The sequence below is a fragment of the Colletotrichum fructicola genome (assembly GCF_000319635.2).
Source record: "Colletotrichum fructicola Nara gc5 chromosome Unknown KSG_Nara_v1_contig02, whole genome shotgun sequence".
Lineage (NCBI taxonomy): Eukaryota > Fungi > Ascomycota > Sordariomycetes > Glomerellales > Glomerellaceae > Colletotrichum > Colletotrichum fructicola.
Genome location: NW_027094052.1, coordinates 2,864,373 through 2,892,319, shown reverse-complemented (window position 1 = coordinate 2,892,319; position 27,947 = coordinate 2,864,373). Strand labels below are relative to the sequence as shown.

At 54.6% G+C, this 27,947-nt stretch overlaps 7 protein-coding genes across 7 annotated transcripts; 3 read left to right on the top strand and 4 right to left on the bottom strand.

Annotated features, from left to right (window-relative positions):
- Positions 1-7,642: 7,642 nt before the first annotated feature.
- CGGC5_v003555 (uncharacterized protein) lies at positions 7,643-8,940 on the top strand (the record flags this gene model as incomplete). The annotated part of the gene is made up of 5 exons (XM_032033896.1): positions 7,643-7,787; positions 7,841-7,894; positions 7,949-8,293; positions 8,350-8,567; positions 8,632-8,940. 5 exons carry the CDS (start codon positions 7,643-7,645, stop codon positions 8,938-8,940), a joined length of 1,071 nt encoding a protein of 356 aa, XP_031886897.1.
- Positions 8,941-9,568: 628 nt separating this feature from the next.
- Positions 9,569-11,267, bottom strand: CGGC5_v003554 (putative epoxide hydrolase; the record flags this gene model as incomplete). The annotated part of the gene is made up of 3 exons (XM_032033897.1): positions 9,569-10,952; positions 11,016-11,146; positions 11,202-11,267. The coding sequence occupies 3 exons, from the start codon at positions 11,265-11,267 to the stop codon at positions 9,569-9,571; spliced, it is 1,581 nt and encodes a 526-aa protein (XP_031886894.1).
- A 1,107-nt stretch (positions 11,268-12,374) lies between these two features.
- Positions 12,375-15,272, bottom strand: ftp105 (Ubp5-interacting protein ftp105; the record flags this gene model as incomplete). Its single annotated transcript, XM_032033898.1, has 5 exons — positions 12,375-13,375; positions 13,456-13,699; positions 13,748-14,341; positions 14,397-15,116; positions 15,177-15,272. 5 exons carry the CDS (start codon positions 15,270-15,272, stop codon positions 12,375-12,377), a joined length of 2,655 nt encoding a protein of 884 aa, XP_031886895.1.
- A 684-nt stretch (positions 15,273-15,956) lies between these two features.
- Positions 15,957-17,472, bottom strand: POM34 (Nucleoporin POM34; the record flags this gene model as incomplete). Its single annotated transcript, XM_032033900.1, has 4 exons — positions 15,957-16,542; positions 16,593-16,915; positions 16,979-16,999; positions 17,461-17,472. 4 exons carry the CDS (start codon positions 17,470-17,472, stop codon positions 15,957-15,959), a joined length of 942 nt encoding a protein of 313 aa, XP_031886901.1.
- A 309-nt stretch (positions 17,473-17,781) lies between these two features.
- CGGC5_v003551 (uncharacterized protein) lies at positions 17,782-19,598 on the top strand (the record flags this gene model as incomplete). Its single annotated transcript, XM_032033901.1, has 3 exons — positions 17,782-18,214; positions 18,264-19,453; positions 19,506-19,598. The coding sequence occupies 3 exons, from the start codon at positions 17,782-17,784 to the stop codon at positions 19,596-19,598; spliced, it is 1,716 nt and encodes a 571-aa protein (XP_031886902.1).
- A 519-nt stretch (positions 19,599-20,117) lies between these two features.
- On the bottom strand, positions 20,118-21,903 carry fnx1 (Multidrug resistance protein fnx1; the record flags this gene model as incomplete). The annotated part of the gene is made up of 3 exons (XM_032033902.1): positions 20,118-20,428; positions 20,481-21,603; positions 21,676-21,903. 3 exons carry the CDS (start codon positions 21,901-21,903, stop codon positions 20,118-20,120), a joined length of 1,662 nt encoding a protein of 553 aa, XP_031886898.1.
- Positions 21,904-23,333: 1,430 nt separating this feature from the next.
- Positions 23,334-25,988, top strand: CGGC5_v003549 (uncharacterized protein; the record flags this gene model as incomplete). The annotated part of the gene is made up of 1 exon (XM_032033903.1): positions 23,334-25,988. One exon carries the CDS (start codon positions 23,334-23,336, stop codon positions 25,986-25,988), a length of 2,655 nt encoding a protein of 884 aa, XP_031886899.1.
- Positions 25,989-27,947: the final 1,959 nt, after the last annotated feature.

Here is a 27,947-nt window from a genome sequence, read left to right as displayed (position 1 = left end):
GGTTTTTATATCGACAATGGAAGTGTTCCATGATGATTGCAGATCGATAGAAAGCGTAAAGTTGACTACTCAGGAGATGCCTTGCGTGAGCTCACATCTTCCATTTCGCTACTTCTAGAATACTCACCAGACTGCGATGGATGATGCTCCGATAGCGCATTTTCCCCATTACGCATCCACGAGATCTCACCACCGTCGATGTAGACGTAGTTTCCGTTGACAGTAGCTTTGAGATGTTAGTGGTAGGCTGTCGGGTCGGAAACTGAGCACCTCACCTGAACAAAGCGATCTCCGCAAGAAATCCTCATTCTTAGGATTGCTTGTTGCTTGCCCGAGCGTGAGCCAGTACTGCGTTGAGACTGCCAGTAGAGACAGCCAATAGAACGCTGAGTAGCGCATTGTTCTCTATGTCCGCGCTATGATATCGCGAGTCCTTCAGAAGATCAAAAGCATGGAATAATAAACAGGGTAAAGAAGTGATGCGTGCGATGTCAGGGGACACTGGACAACGCAGCATATGGCAGATCTATGAGGAAACCGAGACTTGATCCGGTCGACGCCCCGCCCTCGCTCCAAGGTCTTGCAAAATACGCCTATACGCCACATGTGCTACTAAAGAGAACAGTACTGCTTATTTCCTAATCCATGTGAGCTGAGGCAATCAACGGGATTCAAACACCCGCCATATTCGCCAAAGTCCCGCGCAGCGTGTCTTGATTCAGACACCGCTCCGTTGCGGGAATTACGAATTACTGATATCGAATCAATTCGTTCAGTTATCTTCCTCTTTTTGAGATGCTCATTGGGATAAGCTCTTTATCTATTCCCGTCAGCACCGACGGGCTTTTCTCGAGTGTTTCCGAGTCACTGTTGAAAATCCCAAAATCCATGAGTAGGAAGCTCGATTGCACGCATACGTTTCCGACTGTGCGACTCTCATCAAGTTATAAACCTTTGATGCCTTTCCCACAGCCCCATTACCGTGCATGACTCCAATCGCCGGGAATCCAGGGTGGGCTGCAGAGGCTCTTGCATGCGTGTCCGGAATCATTCCAAGCTACTTTCTGCAGAAAGGCCTTGGCGAATTTTGAGCTGAACCCTCGTGTCATGTCTGGATTCGGTACGTTAGATGTCAAGTAGAACCATTCCTTTGTGGCGCTGACGAACCGCAGATGTCTTGTAAGTGGCTTACGATGATCCGTCATCAGCCTAAACACGACTTTTGCAATCGATCTTTGTGGCAGAATTTCCAGCCGATTTCTACCTCGAGAATCCTGAATCTGGGATAAATTAGCATCGACCTGATATGAGTGAACCATGTTTAGCCAATGCCACCTTTGGGCCAGTCCTGTTCGTCGCACAAATGTTATTCAGACATCGGTATGCAATGTCAGACAAAGCTGTCTTGCCTCAGCACCCGCGACTTTGGGTCACATAGTGAGCTTTGCTTCAGAATGTTACCATCATAAAAGGCTTTGGAAGACCGGTCTCTTCACATAGCTTGGCCGTCTAGTACTGGAATAGCAGCTGGCTTTGGTATCGCCTTGATTTCAACATCCAACGAGCTCCATGACTTTCGTAAGTCGATGGAAAGCGTATCATTTACTGTCCGAGAATGGTTATTTGACGTCAGCCCATTGAAGAAATTGATAGAGATAGAAGTCTACTTACGTTGCCATGATGGATGATCATACGTGGACTCGTTCTTTACATTGACCAGGACAGCAATCTCTCCACCGTCAATATAAGCGTGATCTCCGAGAACAACTACTGTTGAAAGTCAATAAAATCGGAAGAAGCCCACAAGGGGAGATCCATCCTCTCACATGAGCAAAGCGTTCTTCTTAAAAAGTCACTATTTCCAGGATTACCATTACGCGCAACAAGATTCGGCTTTCTAAAGATAGCCGAGACTGGCGCCGAAGCTAACAGCCAGGCCAGCAAGATAAATTTCGAGCAGCACATCGGTGACAGCCTCCGTATGCCTTTCTTATTCATGCCCTTGCCATAGCTAATAGGATTGCGGAATTCCATTCCTTATTATTGATTTTTTAGAGATCCGGCGCTTTATGACAAAAGAATCCGTGAAGCTGTATCACAGTGCCCAATGAGCGGTTTCGAGCACAAGCGAGACATCCTTCTCAGCGCGTTTGGTTCGCCCAAATGTCGCACAGAAAATACTTCCAACCATCACAGGGAGTAACAGTCTTGGTGATACTGCTCGCTGCCGAGGTCATTCGGTCACAAAAGCTTCGCGAATAATGGTATTACGGGTCTCTTGAGGCCCATGTCTACGAGATTGAGGGACACCTCATTTTGGACGACAAGGCCCTTCTATTTACGTTCCGCTCTGACGAGGACTTCATAAACCGTATATGGACTTCTCGTTCTGAGATCCCCTGCATCATTTCCCATGAGTATCGCCAAAGTCACGCGAGGTAGCGAACAAGAGCGGTACTAGATGTTTTGGGTTCAAGTGAGAAGACACTGGTCTCGACAACGAGAATTACGGATGACAGCTGGAATTGTGCTAATGACCAGATTCAAGTTCCAATTTCGAGCAGAGTTGTGACACTTTTCAGGAATGTCTCAGTGCTTTGTCCTGAGTTGCTACGCGATGGATTTGAAGGAGCCTGTTTGTGAGCCACTCATTCGCATACATTTGAACAGATCAAATTCGCACAAGAGCCTTATAAGCTGACGCAACCCGAAACAGAGTGACCGTCGGATACTGTCACTGGATGATAGACACCTATCAAATGATCAGATTGGCGACTTGTACACATTCTTTTCCAGAATCTCGCCTTGGCTGAACGCCGCTTTGGAAGGTTTTCGTATTCTTTTGCCTGTTGTGAGGAACTGAGTGCTTGGATTTCGAGCATCAAATTGCATGGGGTTTGCTTCCCGTCATACAGTTCACTGGCTAATTTATACTCCTACAACGGTACGAAGGAAGTATGGCGATCCATGAGTTCAAGGCACGTCCTTGGTGCTTCTACGGTCAAGTATTCAGGTATCCTCTTCGAAGTAAGCTCAATATCACAACATTTGAATTCATTTTCTTTATTCCCGTAGGACTTATATTTCGTGTCCCTGCAGGCCCATCCTTGAGGATAGTGAATGGGTCGTAATTCACAGACTTTGTGCAGGGCCTGGTGCCAAGCGCTATTTCCAGAATAGTTTGATCGATCGCGGACATTCCTGGTCTCGAACAATGTCCACATCTAGGAGGCTCTGCTATGCTATGGGAGATAGTGGTGAGCCGGGGCCCCCAGTCGCGTGGCGGCAGTCGACGCGTCCGGGAACGTCGACGTGCAGGCCCTCATAAAGAGAACGAATGGATGCCGACCGCCCGGGGAGCTCATGGGAAACGTGCACTTCTACAGACGCGGGATGGACATTTCGCCCGCCATTGGAGGGGCGAGGCTCAGCCGAGGAACTTAAGTTTCTGCTTCCGCGGGAGGGGCAAGGGCTGAGGGAGCCGGGGAGGGGGTGGCCAACGGGTGGACTACCCGGACTGTCGGTTGTGAGAGTCACTGTCACGATCAACGGTTCTGGTCTGTGTGTCTGATGGAACCTCTCGCTTCGAATTGCCAGGCTAAGACGGATCTGGACCGCACGTAAGGTATGGGCTGCGCAGCTGGGAGGTTCTGCCCACACCTTATCATGCCGAGGGCGTTAGAGGCCGCGGCCCGCGTCAAGTCTGTTAATATGCCTTTCAAGTGTATGGTCTTCCCCGAAACTAAGATTTATTTTTTTCTAGTCTTCGTTGGTCTCGTAGCTTAGTTTCGAGTAGCAGCCCCCATGATAATGTCTACAACGACTACTGCCGCCAACGCTTTCTCATGTTCCAACCAGAAACGCAAAGACTAGTAGGAGATGACGAGTTGTCTGAGACCCTATTGCCGTGCAAATATGTTCCGTCACGAGAATCCGCTGGTGCTGACTATCCGCACTCGGCGGCCCGATGGGTGCTTGGTAGGACTACTGTGGCTTTGGCTTAGGTTGGGTTGGTCTAGTTGATTTGTCTCCGGTGTAGATCTGGCTGGGTTTCGAAGAGGAACAGCCTTGTGGTTTTCTGCAGTTGCCATCAGTCAGCTTCAAAGAGTTCCACGAGGCCACCAAAGCAGTCGTTCATGCTCACAGTTGTCTCTCAAGCTCGGTGGTGAAAGACATGGTATTCGTCGCAAAGTCGCGCTGAGCAAAGGACAAGACGCGTGACAGTCAGTGGTTTGAATACGCAAGAAGTCGCAGTCGGAGGCTTGTCGGGGGACAGAAAATTGCATCGCTGTCCAGCTCGCGATACTGAGGGGGTTGGAAGGGGGCGTATTTATAGGAAACCAGAGTCAATTTTGCTACCATCGTAGTTTTATTCTTCAGTTGTGTGCCCTAGAAGAAGGAAGCAAGGTCTGTCTGCCCCGTATGCGTGATCAGACATGACAGAGATCCCGACAGCTGACGATGTTCAAACTTGAGGCTAGCTAGTCCTCGCTTCTCCTTGCTACCATGCGGCCGTCGATGCAGCCGAGTACGTTCGAGGGCACGATGCGGCGTCTCCTAGGCACTGCGCCGCAAGACAAGTCAGTGAACAAGCCTAGGGGCGTATCGAATGTGCAAAACACCAGCGGAAGCACGAAGTCGGGCGTGGTGGTTGGTTCGTGGGGAGCCGGGGAAGAAGGCGTCCCGCGTCACCTACCCCGGCACTTTCCTCACCCATGAATACCACACCTCAGAGCAGAGCGATAACTTCGCATATCAGCTCAAGGGGACTTGGGGGCTCAGGTATCCTCCCCCGGCTGTGGTGCCGGGGCGGCACGGTCCTCATGTGCCGCGTCTGATGAACTCCCTCGCCAGCAGGGGAAGGGGGGCTTGCGGTGGCGTTCCGGGCCTGGTCGGTTGAGATTGCAACATGCGTGCCCGTAGTGCGTTGGCGGTAAACACAGCCAGGAGCACAGCTTTGGTGTCATACAGGGACCCTTCTGCAAAGCTCCTTCGCTGGGAGACCCGTCCTGTTCCTCTGCAGCTGTCACGCGATTCTGGTGACGCGTTGGCGTTGGCGTTGGTCTGCCCGACGCGTGCGCCGGCCTGCGATCGAAGACATCCAGCTTCAGCATGCAATGCGTGATTGACTGCTAGAATCGAAGGAATCCTGGTTGTCTACCGTGAACGACAGGCTGGGGTGGTCTGTTCTGGTTCGGTCAAGGTGAGCGACCCAGCGAATCAAACCATGTGTGCTTGGGACCAACGAAACCGGTGACAGGGGAAGAGAATCCCCCTCACCTGGGGCTGAAGAGGTGGTTAGATCTGCATGGCTGCTGCCGTCGCCGGAAGCCCCCTTCCCTCCCACCAAGCTTTCATTTGCCCATCCAATTCCATGGACAAATCCACGCCGTCTGCGCGGAGTTTGGGACCTGCGACAGACATAGAGCCATTGAATCTACCGCCGCCCATTGAATTTTGCGCTGGCAAAATTACGACCCTGGATGAAGCAGGGACCACACCGATCTGCCATCAGGTCTTGGCGGTAATGGTTGCGAACCGACGATAGCGACAAATCTCTCCAATTCAACCGCGTAACCGTGCCATTCGATTGCGGACATTGGAAATGCACTCGCCACACTGAGGCTATCACCCGGAGTAGTTTCGTTTCCTTTCACAGGCTCAGCAAGCGGTACAGCATGGCACCGAGCATAGCTATGGCGGATGTTTGAGATGTTTGAGAATTGCGGGCAGAATGGTGTACGGCGGAGATGTTGCTGAATCAACAGAAACCACTAGCAAATACGTCAGTGGATAAGTCTGCAAAAATTGGAGGGAAAATACCGAGCAAAATCATTCATGTGGAAGAATAGACAGATGTCGTTGCCTTTAGGTGACCCCATAAGGCTGATGTATGTCATCAAGGGACGGCTCGCAAGCCAGCCGTCTCACATGTTCAGTAGATCCGATTCTGCGCGAATCCCAGAGACGGGAGCTGACTAGACCAACCAGTGTCGAATTCATGGGCGACTAAACCATAAATAGGAACGCCAAACGTTGCACAGGCTTCCCCCGGTGCACAATTCTATCTAATGCCAGCGCTTCCCGGCCGTAGCCATGCATATATTCGCTCGTATCGGGTGGGCGTCCCAGGTTTCCACCATGAAGGTTGCATTATTCATCTGGAGATGAGGCTTTTGTTGGCTCGCGCATTAACCGCGCGTATTAGAAAGCGTCTGGCGTGGTGGCATGGGTTGACACCACTCGCAGTTCCCACCTTTCCCCCAGGGGACACAGTCCGAGATGGCCGCGTCATGCGAAAGACGTGGGGAGACTTGCCAAATTGAATTGATATGGCGAGTCAAACACACTCCTTTGGTCCGATACATAAGCCATCTGCATCAATCAAGGTCTTCGGGTTTTTCATTTGTATTTATGAACTTCTCTTTGCGAGATCACAGCACGTTCTGCTGCGGCATTTCTCCTGAATCGAATGTTGGTTGTACAGCATGGGCAAACACTAGCCCCCCTTTGTTTTCATGATCAAATGCGCGACAATGATGATCTGGGGAAGATTCAGAACTTGTACGATGGGATCCCATCGCGGGGCCGCCTCGGTGGGCCGGTCCGGACTCGCTCATCCAGCAATATGACCCTCCCAGTTCCCCTTTTCATTCCCATTGCTTTACAAACCATTGACTCTCAATCTCGAATGAATCGGAAATAGCTCGTAACAGATCTTGGGGGGCCACTGGTCGCTGCTCTGCTGTCGCGAAGAGGAGTGTGGCGTTACCCCCGCAGTACTGGCAGAGATCCAAACTGGCAGTAGCTCCAATGCCTCCCTATACTTCAGGTCATGTCGACCTGACTGATCAAACCAATGATGATGTGTGTACTCAGTCTTCCTCAGCCTGGTTTTCTTCACTTCTTCCACAGGATACCGGGCCGATCCTCTTTGGATTGCCGACTCCTTGCGACCCGAGCTGATAGGGCGCTATCCCACTTTCTTGCGGCCCGATAGAGGCTGAGAAGATTGGCAACTGCACCACGAAGAGAGCGGTGAGAATCTGAAATTCCCTAAATGTCTCTGATTGAAGATCTATTTTCGTCATCGTCGCTGGCGTGTACATCTCAGTACTAATTTGTGCACACCCACCTGCTGTCACGACCTACTCGACCTGTGAGCGTACTTCTACAATGTTGGAACTCTGCTGTCAAGCAGCACATTCAAACCTTCTTCAACATCATGTGAACTCGGCCTGCTTCTCTTGCGTCTTCTTTACGCCCGAAACCATCACGAAGGCGACGAATCGGTCAGCAGATCAACACACCATCGCTCACCGCAACAGAACATCTTCAACCAAGTATCTCAAGAGCAGGCAGACAACTCACCATATCAGGGCGCCTAAGATCTGCCTTTGCCCATCATATCCTGTCTCCCTACACCACCTCATAAGGTGGGGTCCAAACTGAGGGACCGCCGACCAACATCGCCATTTTGTTGGCAATGTTGGCAAGGCTGGAGCACCCAACTCGTTCCACGCCGACATGACGATCTGGGCGCTCCCACTTCTAGCCTTCGTCTATAAAATGGAGTCCTAAGTCATCTAATTCTTGCGAGATTCCAGAAGGAAGATCAGACGAATACGATCCTTTTCTTATCATGACAACTACACTTTCTACTGATATCGAAGCCGGCCACGGCGAGAACAGCATATCCACAACGACTAGTGCTCCTTCCACGAACCTGATCAGGTCTATCCTTCATGAATGCGGCTTTTATCCACAGACAGCTGCTTCTTCACAGCGTGCGTGTCCCACTGCTCCTTACACCGGTTCACCTTACTGACACAGCAAGCAGTGGATCCGAGTAACACTTCCGTCCGATCCGCAGACTATGTCTATAGTTCCCAGAGTGAGCACAAGCATCAGAAGAACCTCGGCTCATACGAGTCTAACATGCATCAAGTTAATCGGTACCCGGAAGGCTGGTCACGCCTAGCCGCCGAGCAAGAGGGATTCGAGAACACTGCGATCCACCGAAAATTCGGCTATCTACTGCAACGATGCCTTCTAGACTCCCATCACAGACTCGCAGCCTTGGCAAGGAGACTGTTCGAGTTGGACCATCTAATGGCTAGTACCAGAGCACCAGATGATCTCACAGAGACCACAGGAGAGATAGATGACGGTCTAGCTGGCGAGCGAGCCCCTGCGGGAGAAGCCTCACTACTCAGCGAGCAACAAGGCAACAGCGTCCCACAAAAGATATCTCAAGTGATACAGGAGATATGGCCTCTTCTAAACAACCATCGTAAGGTGTTCCGGCAGCTGCAAAATTGACAAAGCGATTCTGACTGATGACACAAGACCAGATGATGTTCAACGAGAAGACCTTACGATCACTCCACGAAGTACGAGAGCCCGAGTTCTGGAATCGATGCAACAAGATTAAAGATGACGGTTACCTGAACGAGGAAGAAATGGAGTATCTGAGTCACCCAGACGATTTCGTCAGTACGGCGACGGATCCGCTATGGCGGACAATCACAGGCTGGATGTACCTGCTCCCGAGGTGGCTTGTGTTGGTAAGCTATCAAGAACAAAATGGAGCATCGGCGGATACTTTGCTGACTTTGCCTGTCTTCATAGCTACTCTTCAAGGACAAGAGAACGGAGGAGCAGAAGTTTGCGTCTCCTCTGCTGACGGGAGGCATGGAGATGTTCTGCAAAGGACTTGCCATACTGGTCTACGCAATCGTCCTGTTGCTGCCGATCATATTTCTCTACATCTTCCCAGACATGAGCACAGCAGGCGCCGTATGTCTTGTGACTAGCTTCACCCTCCTGTTCATGGCCATGATGTTTTGTCACCAAGGGGCCACCATGCTGGTCGTAGGTGTAGGGGCCTGTACTTATGCTGCCGTCCTCGTCGCGTTTCTGGCCAATCTCCAAGGGTAGGCCAAGGCGAGCCCAAGTTGGAACTAAGGTGAGTCTTGAAGCGAACAAACCTTGACTGAGGACATGGATAGTATTGCGCTATGATTGTGTGGACGTTCTGGATGGGCAGAACGAGGCTGTGGATCCAACTAGGTGCCAGAGCGACATGTCGTTGTTACAGCGCAGGCAAGGAGTCGTGCGTATCATGATGCGCGCGTCTCATGTTGACTGAGGATAGAAACGAAGTTGCTCGGTTGTGTCTTGATATGTTTTTGTTAAGTCATGTTTTTCAACGGTTTTTAGTACTTGCGATTCAGACAACAAGAAGTAACTACAAAAGTTTCACCCAGCACAATCCCATGTGATGTGAATACTTCTTTACAGCAATTAATAGTGCCAATCTCAACCCTGCGAATTCGCAAGAGAGCGAGGCTATTCTATGCATCACAATTTGGAAGTAGAGTCGACGAAACCGAAGTGAGAAATTATGTATCATAATTAAACCTCCGTAGCAAGTGAGGAAATCGACCTTTCATCTAGGCAAATCCAATCGCTTCCTTCTATCGTGTTCATCGTCTTCATAACCGCGAAGCGTATATCCTGGTATCATCAAACAAAGCAAAGATCCAACGCGTGTTTTTAATAGCTTTCAGTTCCCTGGAGGGGTGACCACGATGGTATCAGGGCTAGCCTGATCAAAGTCGGCCTCCACCCCTCCGCCGTCCTTTTGCGACTTGTTGGGTGTCTCCGAAGCCTCGCGAATCCTCTCAAGGCGCCACGAAGCCTCGGCCTGCGGCGTTGACGGCACATTATCGCCACCAGTAGTCTTAGCCATCTGTTGCGCTCCTTGTGAGCCATCGCCCTGGACACTGACGCCCTGCAGCGGCTCGATGGTCTGGTCGGAGCGTTTCAGCGTATTGGGGATGGCCAGGAGCTCTTTTGTCAGGCCGCGGACCCCTTCAAAAATGTGCTCTGGGGCATCCCAAGCGACCAAGCCCGGTGTTACCGATGCCCGCCGCGTGTGGAGGAGGTTGTACGAGACCCTCGCCCACGCCGGACACGCGTATGAGACTGACGCCGGACGGGGCGCGACAACTTGCGCTTCGACATCACTCGGCCCAGTGGCTGCTTCGCCAGTGAACACCGTCATTGCGATCTTGGGCTTCACAGCCGACTTCGGCGGCGCCTCCTCCTCGTGGGCAAGACAGTGAGCCCAGAAGCGCAGTGCGGCCTCGGGGCCGGGAAGCCACGCCGTCTGCGTCAGAGTGACGATCTCTGTTGGTGAGAACTGCTTCTGCGCTCCCAAGACGCGGAGGACCTTGAGCACGAGCGCGAGGAGCCCGACCGGCGAGTCGCAGAGGGCGAAGGATGGCGTATTTGGCTCCAGCATGTCTGGCGGAGGGGTAGCTGGCGATTTGGAGGCCCGGTCCAAGGAAGCGAAGTCCTCGCGTTGGTAACCCAGTACTGGGGCGCGGAAGAACTTTGCGATGGACCACTTCATCCACTCCAGAGGCGCTGCCTGCGCAGTCGGTGCTTTGATGGACGGGTTGATGAAGTGGGCGCCTACGCAGCTGTTGGGGTAGTGCGTCGCCAGGTAGCTGGCGATTTTCCAGTCGATTTCTGCGGGACTTGAGGCGGCTGAAGCTGTGTTTGTCGTGACATATGTCGAGTACGAAAGTCTTGTCATGACGGTGTTGAGAACCTCTGCCGTCGCCGAGATGACGGATGTGTTACTTGGGAGCGCATCGCTGAAGCCGATACCAGGCAAAGAGGGAATCACCACGTGGAAAGGCTGCTTATTCTCCGGATCCTCCGGCTCTGCCAGAGGCTGAATAAGATGCTGAAGAGATAGATTGGTGAAGGGGAAAGGAGGAATCAAAAGCAGGGGGACTGCATTGCTTTGAGAAGACCTGACGTGGATGAAGTGAGACCGCACGGAAGCCTCGGTGCCCGGGATGAGGACTGCTGTACGGAATTGGGGGAGCTGGGCGTTTAAGAGCCTCTCTTGCTGTCGCCAGTCAAACTTTTCGAGCCTGTTTGCGTGCTGCTATTAACAACGCGCTTCTTCTGCTTCAGGAAGAGAAGAGGTAACTCACCAGTAGTCAACGAGCGGCTCGATCCGGGGTTTCGGCTCCCACCAGTCTTGCGACTTGGGTTCTGAAGTTTCATGAGGCAGCCTGGTGAGTTCCAGCTTTTGCTTCGTGAGGTCGAGGTATTTGCTTGAAACCTGTGGTACAATGAGTCAGTCACCAAGTCCCCTCACCTTGCTTAGAATCTCTCACATGAATGCGGTAAGGCCTAATCTCATCACCTGCCAAGACGGCGCTGTTCTCAAGAGGAGTCACCATGATGAGTGGGCATAGTCTTTGAAGATCAAACTTTAATCCTTCTTTTCGTTTTCCAGAAGGAAACAAAATAAACAAAGTCTCCAAAGAGACGGTGAGCAGAGCGAAGAAATGCCAGTGGAAAACAATCAAGGACGGGGCGTATTGAATAAGGGCATCAACCACGTAAGCAACCCAAAGCAATAAGTGTTACCCAACTGGGAACCAACGCCCTGCAAAGTCTCATTGATATCGCCGGGGACTTTAATAAGGTCCGGACCTTCCACAATTCCAAGCGAGCGCTTCCATGTTCAATGTCCGTCGTGCCGTCGTCCTGGTCGAGTGAAGGCATTGTGGCTGGACTCCTCCCTACGTGTTGGAAGGCCTCTGAGTGGTCGCAGAGGTGGGATAGCAAGTCTAGAACGGGTGCACACCGATAGACATGTGGCGGTGCACTCGAATCCCCGTCAATATTCGGAAATGATCACCGCTTTTTGCTGGCTTTGCCAGGTACAGAGTTGCATCAACCAAGCTAAATCTTGGACGGAATTTTGGAGCTAGTGCATCTATTGGCTATGCTTCATCCAAACCCCTGCTCAGTTGGGATGGTAAACTTGCCACATCAGCCACACTCTTTGAGTTTCCCATCATTTTCAGATTCCCATCTGAGTGACTCGCGCCTGGTGTCTGTCAGTCGCAGCCGCAGAGAAGGTGTGTGATAAAGGCAGTTCAGTGTATGCAATTCTCAGCAGCTTGCTCATGCCTAGGTGTGATAGTCAAACACGCGTCCTTTGCCACATCTGATCTTCCCAACGCCAATTGTAACCTGATCACAAGTCCAGTATCACCCCGGCGCTGTTCCGGGCGTCTCCAGAATCCCTTCTTTCGTCGCGTAGTCTCGCTGCAAATCATGCACCACGCTTCCCTTGGAAGACTCGAGGACGAAGAGTTCGAGTCTCCGCACATTCGGTGGCTGTCGTCCCCTCAGGTATCTCTTGTTCTTCATTACCTCCACAAGTCCAATCGTTTGATGTGACAAGCCCTCTGTTCCATTTGCCGCGACCATGAGTCTTGTGTGTTTGGATCCGTCCGAATCGGTAGACGGCTTGCCTCAAAATGAAGATTCCGGCCTCACGAAGGGCGCTGCGGAGTACCTGGTGCAGCAGCTCCCGGAGCACCGCGAAGGTTCATAGCGCCGATACGGGACACGATGTTGCTTCCCACGGCGTCTACTGCTCCTCTAGGTGAGGTCAAGCTGGGACCTTGTGGAGCTGTTTCTTGGACGCGGAACAGTTTTATTGCTGTCCCGTTCCAGATTCCAACTGTACCCTTAGAAACCTGAATCTCGCTGGTGAAGACGAAACCCCAGAGGAGTGATTCGTACCAGCCCAGAGACAACTGTGACCACTCGAACGAATGGACACGAGGCGGTGTTGGATCTACACCTACAAGCCTGATTTCCTGTATCTTTTGCAGCGTCTCTCGGTTGGCGGATTCGCCAGCAAGTGCTTGACGGGGCAGCAGAGCTGACACTTGCTGAATCACAGTGAGCATGGTATGGAGCGGGAGCTCTGGAAGCCAGCTCTCGATCCACTGCGCACTTGGCTCAAAGATGCCGGTCTGTGATTGTCCACTGGTGGAATAGCCGCCGAGACTTGTGGTGCTGTTCTGTCGGGAGAAATTAGGTACGCCAGCGGGCATCTTTCCCCTGGCCTTCTCCGACATGCCGCGAAGTTGCGTAGGAACTGCATCCTCTGCAAATTCAGCTTGGGACGATGTGACGGACGGGTTCTCGCTTGTAGTAGACTGAGCTGGCGTGGGGCGATGATCGTCTTCGTCTTCGTCATCATCGTCATCGCTATCGTCGTCGTCATCCCCGATCGCGAAAGTTCCATCTTCTTCAGGCACATCGCTGAGGGTGGGTTGCCGAGCTTGCGAAGTCGTCGGGCTGCGGAGGCTTTCAACGGAGCTTCTGACCGAACTTGGTTCTAATCCATCACCACTAGCCGCAGCCTCTTTGCGGCGACGGTTGCGTCTCTCAATCTCCTCCTGACCACTCTCAAGCGTGAAAGTACGCAGTGCTTCAATGCGCTTCTTGTTGCGCAAGATCGAGAAGATCAACTCTGGATTCTCTGTTCGGTCGTTAGAAAAGTGTGGTTTTGGCGATGCGGGTGCAAAGCTGCACCCTACATCCGTAAGGCGGTAAACTTACTTTGGTACTGATGCTCGACGACTGAGTTGATGGACTCCATTAGTGACCTCAGGAGGTCGTGGTTACTATCATTTGCCAGAAGAAACGAGGGGGACGACATGGAAGAGAATAGCTGCATCAGCTTCGATGCAGATGCCGGACTGAGTCCTTCGAGGTAAGGGGCGATATTGTTGATCACAGCCAACAATGCTGGGTAGATAGCGTTCAGTCTGCCTTGACTAGTGGTGATGAGATTGTAGATTGACTAGCCACAGTTAGCAGAGTTTCATTTCAGCGCAATAACATTGCTCACGTGGATCAAGAAGTCAGCGTATGTTCCGCTGAATCCTGGTATTCTGATGGTCAAAGGCAGACTTTCTTGTCGCCCAAAAGTGCGGTTGAGATTGGTGCCAAAGTTCTTTTCCACACTCAAAGTTTGGAGCAAGAAGGCACACATCCGCACTACCCCTTGCTTGGACGGATCATTCTTGTACTCCAGAGCGTAGAAAAGTGTCAGGACGAGAAAATCCGTCAGTCGCTCTGTATCGATGATGAATGAACGGAATCGTTTGTTGCACTGCGTAATTTCCCAGAAAAGCATGATGATTTCTGGAGCGAACTTGGCCCCCGTTTGTCCGCTGGGAATATACGAGCTCTTCTCCTGGAGCGGCTGGTTGAGAATTCGCGTCATACCATCGACGATGAACTGAAAGTCCTGGGGGCGATGAAGTCTTCCAAGGAAATGACGATAAAAGTTCTTGGGCGTCGTGCCATCCTGCTCGGGTATTGGATACAGCAAGAATACCAGCAGCAGTTGTAGTGTGTAAGTCACCAGAATCTGCTTCTCGTCTTTGAAGACGAGCGTGTTGTAAGGAACACGCCAGGTGGCTGGGTTGTACTTTAGGGTCTGTTCCTGTCAGCGATAGTTCCGTCTATTGGAGCCGCAATATGCATGCACGTACAGTATTCAGCAGCGAGCAGAGAACCGACAACACGACCTGCTTGTCGGGGCATGTACAAATGTGGGTCAAGGCCCGGACACCCTTTTGTGGAAGAGCGTTGGGTGACATATACATGCTCTGACTTGTCATGGTCATGAGCAGGCGGAGAATCTCGCTACGGTTGCTTTCGAACTCCTTGGTGGTAGTTACTGCGGTATTGCAGCCCACGCCACTCTGCCAGATGGCGTACGTGACTTTCGAGCGTCCATTGGGTTGTTTGGGTAAGGTGAGATCGGAAAAGAACAGCAAGTCTACGAGAGTGTCGATAAGCTCCTCGGCGAGAGGCTTGGCGTCTTCGAAGTCTTCAGGGTCGTTCCTCGGCTTCGGCGATCGCGGGCCATCCTGGGCTCCGTCGAACAACACTTCGTTGGCAATGGCGGATTGCCTCGTCCTCTTCCGCCTAGCCCCCCAGAAGAATGTTTCTTCCCATTGTTGAAGGTTATCAGCCTCGTAGATGAAGGGTAGAATGCGCGTCAGGACTCGAATACAGTTCAGAGCGTCTCGTTCAGGTGCGATCTCAGGGTCGGGGAACGAGGGATGATGGCGCAATATGAACAGTCGAGATGTGATTGCAAGTATCAGGGTTTCTAGGTTTTCGAGGGCTTTATCTCTGGTGCGACGAATGTCGGCGGGGGCAAAGAGGCTGAAGATGTCCTCTGAGGATTCGGGGAGCTCCCAAAACTGTCGAAATGTGGTCAGTAGACGTTGCCTGGGAAGAAGACACGATGCAGGAGTACCTACAGAAGTCCAGTAAGGGTCATCGGCCGGGATGTGACGCTCCTCAGACAGCCTGAAGATGCCCTTCTTGAAGACGAGCTTCGAGTCGCTGGCACCCATGTTGTCACAGAGCGTTCATATCTATCAGAACGTTTCTGACGGAAGAAGCTTGGGAAGGCGACGGTTAATGGTTCCAGACCAAAGGGCGCCCGGGTGCTACGTAATGCCAAAAAGGCGGGTCGCAGCTGCAATCCGGCCAATAGACGTTGGAAAGCGGGGTAGGTGTTCCCGTATCTTGAGGTCGCATCCTTCCATTTCCTGATGCCGAGGTACGTACCTGTGCGACTGACACGCCCAGATTCCAGGTGTTGAATGAAGGTCCATCTCTCGTAGCATTATCTAACCTCTAAGCACAGTAGAATCTGTGAAGGGAAACCAGACCAGAGCAAGACGTCCTTCTCATCCCCACCTCCTTGAATCGATGCTCTTCTTACATCGATTGTGGAGTGATTGACCCAAGTTATGCACGTGTGTTTTGACTGTGATCCTCGAAGTCCTAGTCCCATTTATGACCCGCAGGTTCTGTAGATTGACGTCTATGTACAACCCTTGCTCCTCATGCGCGTCATCTTGAGAATCCGCTTGGTGGTATAGTAATCCCATTAACAGAGCTAGGCATCTCCTGAAAAGACCCTTCAAGCGGTCCCGTAACGCCGTTCTCCAAGCTGGCAGAGAAACCACAGTCTAAAGCCCCAAACACTTCGAATGCATTACTCCATCGTTTGCGAAGAACCGTCATCATGCTTAATGCATCCAACTGCCTCCCGAAGATCTCCTGCCCCTTTCATAAAGCCACTTGTTGTTCAAGCCAACACTAGTGCGCTTGCCCGTCGAGGGGCTTGGTGTTCCGGGGTCGGGAAACAGAGAAGAGGCGGTACTGGCGCCCAGGTTGCTGTTGGTGCTCGCACCAAAGTTGGTGGATGAACTGAAAGATGACCTCCGGTTGCTGTTCAGACTAGCCGAGAACTTAGAGGGGCTGCCGTTCAGAGGAGAGGGCGAGTATGATTGTCCATTGAACGAGGACCCGAGCGCCGGGCTGCCCCGTCCAGACAGTGGAGAGCCAGAGAAGCTTCTGTTGCTCGCGGGTGAGCCAGCCAGGGACGGCGTGCGTGAGTATCTCGGCGGCGTGCTGTACACAGCATCAGGAGTGGCTGCCGTTGCGCTGGGCGGCAGTCCAAGAAGCTTGCGCTGGGCAGGCGTCAGGGGAATGTCGGCAAGATCGTCGGCAGGACGGAACAACGGAAGCATAGCCATGCCGATGTTTACGAGAGGAAAGAGCTGGACCGCGTAGTACGCCCAGCCGAGATACGATCGCAGAGAAGGATTGATCCTGCTGTCTGTTAGAGGTGGGCGAGATGTTCAGGGTAAAGTCAAACATACCAAGAAGTAGGGACATATGATCGTGCGACAACCTGAGAAAGCCACAGACCGAGGAGAAAGGCAATGTTGTATGCGATCTTCCTCACGTTCTTCTCGGAGAAGGTGGTCGCATTGCGTCGTCTCGTGATCTCGTTCAGACGAGGATGTCTCCAGGTACCCGGGCTGTCAACAATAGCGGCGGTCTTCTGTGGTGTCGACCTGACGGGCGTGGTCACGGCGGCCCTGCTCACTGAGGAGGACATTTTGGGTGCTGTGTTGGGTATCGAGGGTTTCGAGGTTGGAGTCACGAAGTCGAGGTCGATGTACGGCGTCAGGGTCAGGGCCTGTTCTGAACCACGTCAGTCATGCTTGAGATTTGCGCACCCGCCCGGGTGGGGACAGCTTACCGATTCGTTTCTTTTGAAAACCTGTGGTATGTTAGTAAGTTGTCGTTTCCGACGCTGCGCTGTCGCCAAGCGCGAGCGTGGTTCAGTGCGCCGCTTCTGTGGTCGAGTTGACGATGTTGATGGATATGGCAGATGCAGGTCGCAGTGTGTCTCGCCAGAAATGGCTGGCAGAAAAACAATGCACCAGCCACACGGGCCACAGCAACCGGCAGAAAGCGGTCAGTCGCACTCTGGCTAGGTAAAGTGGGTACCTGCCTTCAGCTGCGAGCTTCCCGACGTGGGGCGGGTGGCGCTCAGATTCCACAGGTGCCGGCACGGAGCTGTTGAAGGAACCCGCACGCACTTTAGACCAGGTACGTACCTGTTTTAGCTGCGGAAAGGCGTGGAAGTTCCCCCAAACCCCGGGAATTTGCAGGCCGCGGATTGCGTAGGTAGCAACACCACAGGCAAGCAGAGCGCCTCACGGTCCCTGAAGTACCTACCCGACCTTCCATACCTTGGGGCCCTGAGGGTCTTTCCCGTGCAGCTCACCCAGGAACCTCTGTGGAAAGTCAGCCCAGCACAGCCGGGGGGGTATGTCAGGATCCCCGCCGAGAACTGCCAGCGCAGCCCACCTCACACGACGAAACCTCCGAGCTCGAGCTCCGGCACTGCCTCATGCTTTTCCCTCTTGTTAAACCCTCCGAGCTTTCCATGCCGGCCACGTAAAGCAATCGGTCAACTTGCTCCCTCTTCCGAACCCATCCACTCCGCACTACCGACACCGGCGACTCGAGTCTGACTTCACGATCCCGCCGCCCACCATGGGGTTCTTTGACAACGTCATGCTCCAGATGGACGAGGGCGTTTCCGGTTTCTTCGGACAATGGAACAACTACACCACCGCCATTGTCACCCTGCTCGTTGTCATCGTTTCCTATCGAATTGCATCCAGCCAAGACCCCGATACCCATCCTATGCTCCTTGCCCGACAGGCCCAAGGCTCACCAGTTCGACAAAAAGGAGAATCGCCCGTCTATCGATCCCACTCTTCTCCTCATGGCATGCCCCTGAACAGCGGACTCAACGTCAAGGACCCCGGTGCTTCGAAATGGTCGAGAGGACGCGACGGAGATCTCAGAGATATATGGAGAAAGGTTGTGGCTGGCGCAACTGGCGATGATGGCAAGGGTGTCATGGGAAAGGGCAGACTGCTGACAGTCTTGGGCTCCGAGAACGTTATTGAGCACAAATTGGGTGAGTTTGGATGGCGTTCATGCCCGCTGTTGGTTCTGACAATAAGCAGAGGACATCACTCGACAGATCAATCTCATCGGACAGCATATCCACGAGCAAGGTGGTATCCGCGTTGCCATTTACCTGCCAAACTCTATTGAGATCCTGGTTGCCCTGTTTGCCTGCAGCTTCTATCCCAATCTCACGGCCATTCTGATTCCGTTCGACGTGTCCACGGAAGAGCTCACCATGATGCTCCGTCGATCTGCCGCAGACACTGTCATCACGGCTCCCGGCGCGTTCCCTTTTGAACCTGTCGTCAAAGCGTATCCCTCCCTGCGCCAGCTGATCTGGGTTGTTGATGAAGGAAGCAGCCACATGGACTGGAACGAGGTGCCCGAGGGTACCGGCGGCAGTGTCAATGTCGCGACTTGGCAAGACATCATTCGCGACGCCCCTGCTGAAGCTGGAAAAGAGTTGCCTGCTCCGAACAAGGAGGATGAACCCAGGGAGGTCATTACTTTCTGGCAGACGAAGCCCGGCACCATGGAAGAGATGGTTCGTTTCACTCAGGCCAACTTGGTCTCTGGAGTTGCTGGTCAGCTTGCTGCTGTTCCTTCAACCCAGCGCCTCAGCCCTTCTGACCTTTTCCTCGCGGCCGACTCTTTGACAAACACTCACACCCTCATCTTGACGCTCGCGGCTTTGTACTGCAACGCCTCTGTTGCCTTCAACTCGGTTGCTGGACGCTCGCCTGACTTGGTTCTCGCTACCCAAGGAGTGGCCCCTACCGTGCTTGTGGCCACGCCAGAGACTCTGTTGAGGACACACCAGGAGGCTACTAACCGCCTGACCTCTGCCATTGCCAAGGTTGCTCACTGGGCCCAATCCCGCTCTCTGACAGAAAGCGGCGTGATGCCCGTTGCCTCTGCGGCCTCCCGATTTAACAGCTCATCGCGGCCGGCAATTGGCAAAACGCCGGGCAAGTTGCGTCTCGTTTACGTTGCTGATAGAGCCGGCGCTGATTCTCCGCCTCTGTCTTCTCGGATTCTCTCTGACCTTCGCGTGTTCTTGGGTGCCAGGATCATTTACGCTCTGGCGGCCCCAAAGGTTGCAGGCGCCGTTGCGCAGACTGGCTACTACGACTACAGAGTTCATGACGATGAGCGGTCGCATTTCGGTGCGCCTGTCACGAGTACGGAGATTCTGTTGAGGGACACGGAGAAGCACAAGAATGCGGACTCGGATTATAAGGGAGAGGTGAGCGACTCATTGTGGTGATACCGCTGGACATCGCTAATAATCGTCACAGATCATAGTCAGAGGCCCTTGTGTTGCAGGCAATGAGGCGTCTATCAAGATTGCTGGCCAGATTCGGGACGACAACACCTTGGCGTATGCCTGAGATTTGTACTTATGTCACTCGGCTGAATCATGAGGGATGGAATAGAGGCAACGGCCGGCTCCTTCCTCAGCTGTAGTTTCAGATTACCTGCTCCATTAGAATATAGTTCTGCAAATTTGTATGTCATAGTGCTGTGTCATGTCCAGATCAAAAGTATCTCATTCCAGTAGCACCCTCTGAATCTGCCATACGCGCCAGTGGGCTGCCGCCCCAAACTTACATGCGTCTGGTTCATCAAGCATGGTTGCCCACAGTATAGACGGCGATACTGATACTCCCGGTTCAACTACAAATGTAGATCACACATTCAATAAAAGTCAGGACGCGCAGGCTCGATGATTGAGATATTTTGATTATTCAAAGCTAATGAATCCAACTGGCGATGAGCCTTCCTTGTCTATATCCTTATGTTGTCCAACTCTATTTTGACTGTATCAATTTTATGTCACAAAATCGGGTCAATTCCTTCGTCGGTCCCGTGATTGCACATTTCACGAGTACCTCCTCATGATCGACTCCTCAACGTCTTTCCAAGGTTGCGTGGAGGACGTACTGCCGCATCAACGAGATACAGACGAGAGCCACAAGTGACATGCCCAGCATCGTGTACCAGACGCTCTGGAAGGCCTCCATGAAGGAGTCGGTGACGCCGGGCTGCCAGCCGGGGGGCAGGTGCTTGAGCTCGTCGAGGTCGTCCCTGATGCGTCCGATGATCTCGGCGGCGTTGGGGTAGTCGCCGAAGCGTTCCCAGAGACGGCTCTTGAGTACGTTTTGGTAGACGGCGGAGCCGATGGTGATGCCGACGGTGCCACCGAGACTGCGGGCCAGGTCTGGACTTTGTTAGCACTGAGAGTTACTGAAATACGGTCGGGATAGACTCACACGTTGCCGAGGTGATGACGGCTTGCTGGGAGTGATCGACTGCGGAGATGCATCCGAGCAGCGTGATGGTCAGCATGGCGCCGTAGCCGCCGCCCGCGAAGAAGAAGACGAGGTAGTTGACCCAGGCGGGCGTGTTCTCGTCGAACTGCGTCAGGATGACGATGCCGGTGTTGAAGATGACCAGGGCGCAGATGCCCGGGACGACGTACTTGCCGGTCTTCTTCATGATGTAGCCCGCGCCGATGGACATGATGGACACGCCGAGCGGGGACGTCAGGATGCGCAGGCCGGCGTCGGTGGCCGAGAGTCCGGTGACCTGCAGGTACAGCGGCACGTAGAAGAGGGCCATCATCATGACCATGGTGCAGAGCAGGTTGGTCAGGCACGCGGAGAGGATGGTGCGGTTGGCGAGCAGGCGGACGGGGATGATGGGCTGCTTGACCTTGGTCTCCCAGAAGAGGAACGCGCCGAAGGCCAGGAAGGAGAGCGGGATGGTTGTGAGGGGGAGGGGGTGCACCCACGGCACGAGGTTTCCGCCCGCGTTCAGCCCGAGGAGCAGCAGCACGAGGAAAGATATCGTGAGGAAGACGCCGCCGAAGTCGATTCTCGCGAGGTAGGACTTGTCCGAGGCCTTGGGGGGTACCTTGACCAGGACCGCCACGAGCACGGCCGACACAAGAACCGGCGGGACCTGGACCAGGAAAGCGAGCCGCCAGCCCCAGGCCGTGTGGTCGTTGATGAGGCCGCCAAAGACGCCGCCAAGCATGGCGCCCGAGCCGTAGGCGATGTTGCCGATGCCCTGGAAGATGCCTCGTCTCCTCAGCGGAATGAGGTCGGAGCCGAGGAAGGTCGAGATGGACATGAGCCCGCCGCCACCGATGCCGGCTACGACGCGGCCGAAGATGATGGCAGACTGCGTCTGCGCAAGGCCGCAGATGAGGTTCCCGGCGGCGAAGAAGATGTTGCTGAAGACCAGGCCCGGGCCGCGGCCGAAGATGTCGGTCAGGCGGCCGGAGATGGGCTGGCAGGCGGCATTGGAGATGAGGTAGGCCGTCGCGAGCCAGCTCAGAAGGCTCAGGGACTTGAACTCGCTTGAGATGGGCCCGGAGAGGGTTGCGATGATCTACGGGGATGGCTTCGTCAGACTGCCCGCTGCTGCAGAGCCCACGACATGGGAGTGTGGTGAACGACTCACGGTGCTATCAATGGCGCCAAGAAACACGCCAAAGTACGAGGTTCCCAGGATGAGAGCCAGACGGCCGTTGGAGACGGTCTCGGCGATGACGGTGGTCTCTTCATCGTTGGCGGCGGCAGCTGTAGCAGCAATACCGCGAACACCGCTATCACCATTGAGCAGAGGCGTCGTCTCCGAAGACTGCGCGCCGTTGGCCGCTCGCCGCGGCTGTTCCTCGTCCACCGGCATGTTTACGGCTCCAACTTCAATCTCACTCACAAAAACTTCCTTATGGCGAATGAATGAAACGGAGGAGGAAAGTTTGTCGGCCGGGATTGTTAATGGCGCCTTTCGGCTGATCTACGGGGCCCCGGGCACTAACAAAGACGGACGGACGCATAAGGTAAAACGTTATGTAAGACGCCTGTCTCCCCAAGTTTCCCGTCGGAAAACGGAATGTCGTCGATTAAAGGTCGTTCGCATTCGATTGCGGCCGCGCGCCGGTCCGGTTGCGAGACTGACTAATTACTGCAAGGCCAATGGGTAAGAGAACTGCCGCCTGGCCCCGTTGATAGATCATTGAAGCACAGCTATCCGTAGTATTCTGCAGCGAGTATTACTACTACTCCTGGCTCTGCCGAAGCTCGGCAACCCCCCAGCTTCTGCGCCCCGGCCATCTTGCCCGCAACGGGTAATGGCCTCGCTGGTTGCCCATGAGGCAATCTGGTGCCGCGCGCACCCATCACGGCTTGCTCAAGCAGAGAATTTCCCCGGAAGGAAGTTTGCAAGATAAGCGCGCCGTTTGGCATGTCTTCAGCGGGGTGCCAGCCTTCAGGAAAGGGAAAGACGGCCGCGAGCTTATTGGAAACTAATCCCCGGGTGTTGCGTATGCCTTCTTATCTTACCCACCAGCGACGGAACCTCGCAATCACGTCACTGCCGATGTCGGTGTCGTTAGCGGCCTCCTTCACTGACTTATTTACCGCGCGGGCCTGTCTTGGGCTTTTGCACATTGTGCATTTCGCGGGATGCATTTCTCAGATTTCGGTCAGACTGAGAAAGACATGATGAGAATATCGACGACAGATTGAAGAAAGACGCAGAGTGATGGATCGGGAAGTGGGAGGAAGATGAGCATACCGAGCGGGATCGATACATACGAGCGACACGACGACTACGACTGAGCGTTTGCCGAATTCAGCACCAGGTATGAGGTATGGTTCATTCAACGTTTTTCAACCTCTCATTACGTCTCACTTTCGACGTCATGTATCCATCAAAATTCAAAAGACTGTCGGTTAGAAATGTATTTTCCATTTTTCCTGTGCAAACTGAGGACGAAAAGGTGCATCGCACTATGAGATTCCACTGAGGCCAAAATGGCCTCAGACGTTGCCTGAGGACCCAGGCGGGCGCAGCAAGCACCAACAAAGCCATCCAGGTGGGAAATCTCCAAACGAGGCCAAAATGTTTGGAGCCCGTGTTACTCAGACCGAAAACTCATCCGGCAAGCGACAATGGCCTCATTTGGACTTGGTGGAAGAAGCGGCCTACGGGCTTATAAGAGCTTCATGAGATGGCCATCCCTTCACTCGAACAGATCTCACAGGAGCATCAGCACCACCGTCTCATTCAGACAGCGGCAGTCTTCACCACTTCACAAATCCTCATCAACCAAGATGGCTTCCTCCGATGTCCTGTCGCAGACCCTCTTCACCATCACGAACGTGAAGCTCGACCAGCTCCACAAGCAAAAGCGAGCCTACGAGCAGTCTAAGCAGGCTCTCTTGGAAGATGCGGCCCTCGAGACCGACCACCGAAAGCGGGCAAAGCTGCTCGTCGAAAGAGCAGAGAGCCTCCCCTTCATGTCACAGATCGCCGACAGCCGCCTGATCTCCATCGCCAACCTCAAGCGCTTCGTCGACCAGGCCGAGTTCGACCCCTGTATATCGGCGGACTTCGTTCGCGGGTACGAGAACGCCGTGCGGCAGAGCCTGGACGTGGAATCGACAAAGTATCGCTTCGCGGAGCTGTACGGGAAGCTGGTGAATGAGTGGGTGTCTGATGGCAAGTCGGACGACCAGGGCTCGGAGGCGAGCTTCGTTCCGGTCGGACGGGAGGAGATGCACCAGCAGCGGGCGACGTGGGAGGACTACGTTTTCAAGGCGAAGGAGACGGACGAGGCCGCCATCACCGAGTACCTGGAGCAGCTGTTCTGCGAGTCGTCAAAGGACGTCCGTCGCGCATTTGCTCACTTGAAGGAGGACATCGAAAAGTTCCAAAAGTCGTGGGATGAGAAGACGACGCACTTTGATGAGGACTCTCTGGGCAACACCATCCGCGGGCTCCTCCGGACAGACACCCTCACCGATCAGAAGAGGACGATCCTGAACGACTTCCTTAACAACAAGGTCGTCCTGCGCGAAATCGCAGACGTCCTTAACATGCGGATGCAGACCCGGAGAGAGTGGGCATGGGACGGCGACAGCATCATCGACCAGCGACGACAGCTCAACGGACGGTACCGGTTCTTCCCCGACGAAGACCTCCTGCAGTCCATCTTCATCCACCACGTCGGGATGCAGTGGGCCGTCAGGATGCGCGCCCTCCTCGTCAGGTTCATGCGAGAGCACGGCGTCGAGAAGGCCGCGGCCAGGCGCATGAGCAAGGAGGAAGTCCGTCGGCGGAGGTACTTCCTCAGGACGACGAACGTCGACGACGACGGGTCCGTGGAGAAGAAGCTCGCGGGCCACTTCCACGACGAGATCTTCCTCGACCAGCTGCCGGCTTCCGCGGAGGAGAGAAGGGGCGGGTACAGCTCCAGCAACGACCGTCTCGAGGAGGAGGACGACACTCGTAAGTCGCACACGGCCGTGGTCCAGAACCTACTGCATCTCATCCAGTCCGAGATCATCATCCACCAGCGCCTCGGCAGCGACATCACCGTCATCCGGTCCGACCTGAAATGGTTTGGCCCCAGCGTGCCGCACTCGTCCATCTTCGCCGTCCTGCGGTTCTTCGGCGTGCGTGACGACTGGATCTCCCTCTTCCAGCGCATCCTCGAGTGTCCCCTCCGCTTCGCGCAAGATCCCCCCAGCACCCCGGCGCAGATCCGCAGGAGAGGCACGCCCCTGAGCACGCCCCTGGCGGACTTCATCGCCGAGACGATGCTCTTCTGCATGGACTTCGCCGTCAACCAGAACGGCGACGGCTGCCGGCTCTACCGCCTCCACGACGACATGTGGCTCTGGGGCGGCCAGGAGACGTGCGCGCGGGCGTGGAGGACGATGGGCGAGTTCGTGGAGATGATGGGGCTGGAGTTCAACGAGGACAAGACGGGCAGCGTGCACATCAGGGCGGCGGAAGCGGAAGCGACGGCGGCAGCCAAGAGCGATCACGTAAAGGGGCTTCCCAAGGGGGACGTCGTGTGGGGATTCCTCCAGCTCGACCCGGCGTCCGGGCGCTTCGTCATCGACCAGCGCAAGATCGACGCGCACATTGACGAGCTCCGCCTGCAGCTGGAGGCGTGCGGCAGCGTCTTCGACTGGATCCAGGCGTGGAACATTTACGGCGCGCGCTTCTTCGGGACCAACTGCGGCCAGCTCGCCAACTGCTACTCCCGCGCGCACGTGGACAGCATGCTCGCGACGTTCCACCGCATACAACACCGGCTGTTTGGCGAGGACAACGGCGGCGGCGACGACAGCGACGAGAACCAGGTCGGCGGGGGCAGCGCCGGGGCGAGGCTCAAGCGGATGGTAGGCGAGAGGTTTGGCATTACGGACATCCCTGACGGGTATCTGTATTTCCCCGTCTCGCTTGGTGGTCTGGGGTTGAAGAACCCCTTTGTGCCCCTCTATCTCATCCGCGAGGCCGTGGCGGAGGACCCTCACGAGATCATGGACAAGTTCCTCGAGGAGGAGGAGGCGGAGTACCGGGCACACAAGGCGCGGTACGAGGACATGGACGCGGTGGATAGGGGCTCGTGGTGGCACAACGACGACTTCACGGACCTCAGGGACGAGCCGTTCATGAGCTTCGAGGAGTTCACGCGACACCGGCGGCGCACGTCGGCGAGCCTGGGCCGGGTGCTGGACAGGCTGCGGCAGCTGCCGGAGGCCAAGGGGATCGAGCTGGCGGGCGACGTGGAGGCGGCGCTGGGGTCGACGCCGGCGGGCTGGTACGGGCTCGGCGGGTACGAGCAGTGGATCTGCGGGCTCTACGCGAAGGACATGATCGCGAGGTTCGGCAGTCTTGTGATTGTGGACAAGGGGCTGCTGCCCACGGGGCTGTTGGACATGCTGAGGCAGAGCCGGTTCAAGTGGCGCGGCTGAAGGGAAGACGATAATGATGCGGAATTTAGGCGCGAGGGGCATGTCCTTGCTGGTGTTTGACGGAGTTCATGGACCAGGAGAGGACGTCTGAAGCATCGAAGTCCCTGTCGGAGTGTACAACAGCTTAATTTAGGGTTTGGATAGGGGACCTCCATGTTCGGTGTGCATCCGTACACCGCTGTACCATCAATAAAGCAAAGTCGCGACTCAAGCCTGCCCAATCTCCCCTGAATGCCCTGACTCTGTTGATGGCTGTGAAGTTGATTGCAAAGAGGCGAAGAAACGTCGAGCCTCGATCCCCGTCCTCCGATCCCTGAGCACGCGGGACTTGACAACTCCCAATACCCCGTCAAGGAGAACCCAGGGTCCTCGGCTCGCGTTGCCTTTACACCGACGAACCCGATCGTGTGCCCTTATCCATTAGCTTCATGGCCTTCAATTCTTCCGTTGGCGATGGTGGAGATGTGCGTGCTTTTTTTCTTTCTGCTCGCTCCGGCAGGCTAACTAGCACATACCTTAAACCAGGTTCTGGCCACTAGATAGATAGCTGCAAGAAGCCAAGCATCGCAGAATGTTGGGCGTGTGCGTTATTCTTCAGGCTCCGGGCGGCCGACGGACACCAAGATGGAAACTCGGCAAGGTGCAGCGGCTACGTCAGGTTGGTTGACGTGTATTTGGTATGCACCACCTCTCGAGTGAGAGATGTTCGCTTCCCTCACCGGCTGTCGTCATAACTGCCGGGGAGAGGAGCGAGGGCAGAGAAGAGTGTTGATCGAAATCCTCACCACTTTTGAATTTCGATTCTCAAATCCGCAATGACCTCAGAGGGGGGGGAGACATATGCGATCACCCTGGATGACCACATCAAGGCCGCCCATCACGGAGATGAAGGAACCAAACAACGACGAACAACAACTCAAATCCCCGAGAGGAAGCCCGTCAGACTCGCTGGGTGACCCCCACGCGCCGTCATCTCACTGTCTCGCCATCGTCCACGGTCCATGGTCCTTCTCTCTCTCGTCGCCGACTAATTTGCACAAGTCAAACAACTCCCGCAGCTGAAGGACCCCGAGCCCGCTATCTTGACATGCTGCTGCTGCACGGTAAAGTGGCATGCACGAGGCAGGACGCTCACGACGTCGTTCCGTCCGCCTTACTCCGTCGTTCTCCGGGCCATCGCACAGACGAAGCAGCCACGGAAATGGGGGAGGGGGAGCAGAGGATGCTACGCTACCTACCAGAGGCACACACACATACACACCCTGGTCGACAACGGCGACAAGAACAGACACCGGCATGATTAGAGTAGTCCGCAGTAGGTACGGGACCCCAGGGGAGGGAAGGGAAGGGGAGAGCCAGCCATGCCATATGCGCGTCTAGGTTATTAGTTCGCAGGCGGGAATGATGGATCTCGCCACCGCCTCGACTTCCCCTGCTCTGTCTCTGCCTGTCTGTCTGTCTGTCTGTCTGTCTGTCAGTGTCTGTTCTGTCAACTCGTCCCCCTGCCCCCTGTTCTGTCCTCGCTTTAACCTCCCATCGGCATCCTCCACTCTTTAGCAAACCCCCTGCATCCCTACCGCAGCCGTACCCATCCCCTCTCCGTCCCATGTCCTGCCTGCCCTTCCTCTACTAAGTATCCTTTTTTATTTTTCCCTTCTCACTCTTCCTCAATCGTCCCCTTCTTGTTGTCCACACTTCTGCCACCACAAAGAGCCCCTGCCAAACCCATGCTTCGCCAGATCGAAGACCACAAACGCCCGTCCAGTCCCGCGTCCGGCTCTCCAATCACATCTCCCCATCCCGCAACCACCCTGGCTCCTTGGCCCGAACGTTCCCTTATCACCCCCACATGGGAACTTTTTTGGCTCGAGTGGGCTCTTCAAGGCATACCCTGTCCTGCCCTTCTTCCCCAGCCCGTATGAGCCCCTGATCCCTGACCCTGCCCTCCTCTGCTCTGCT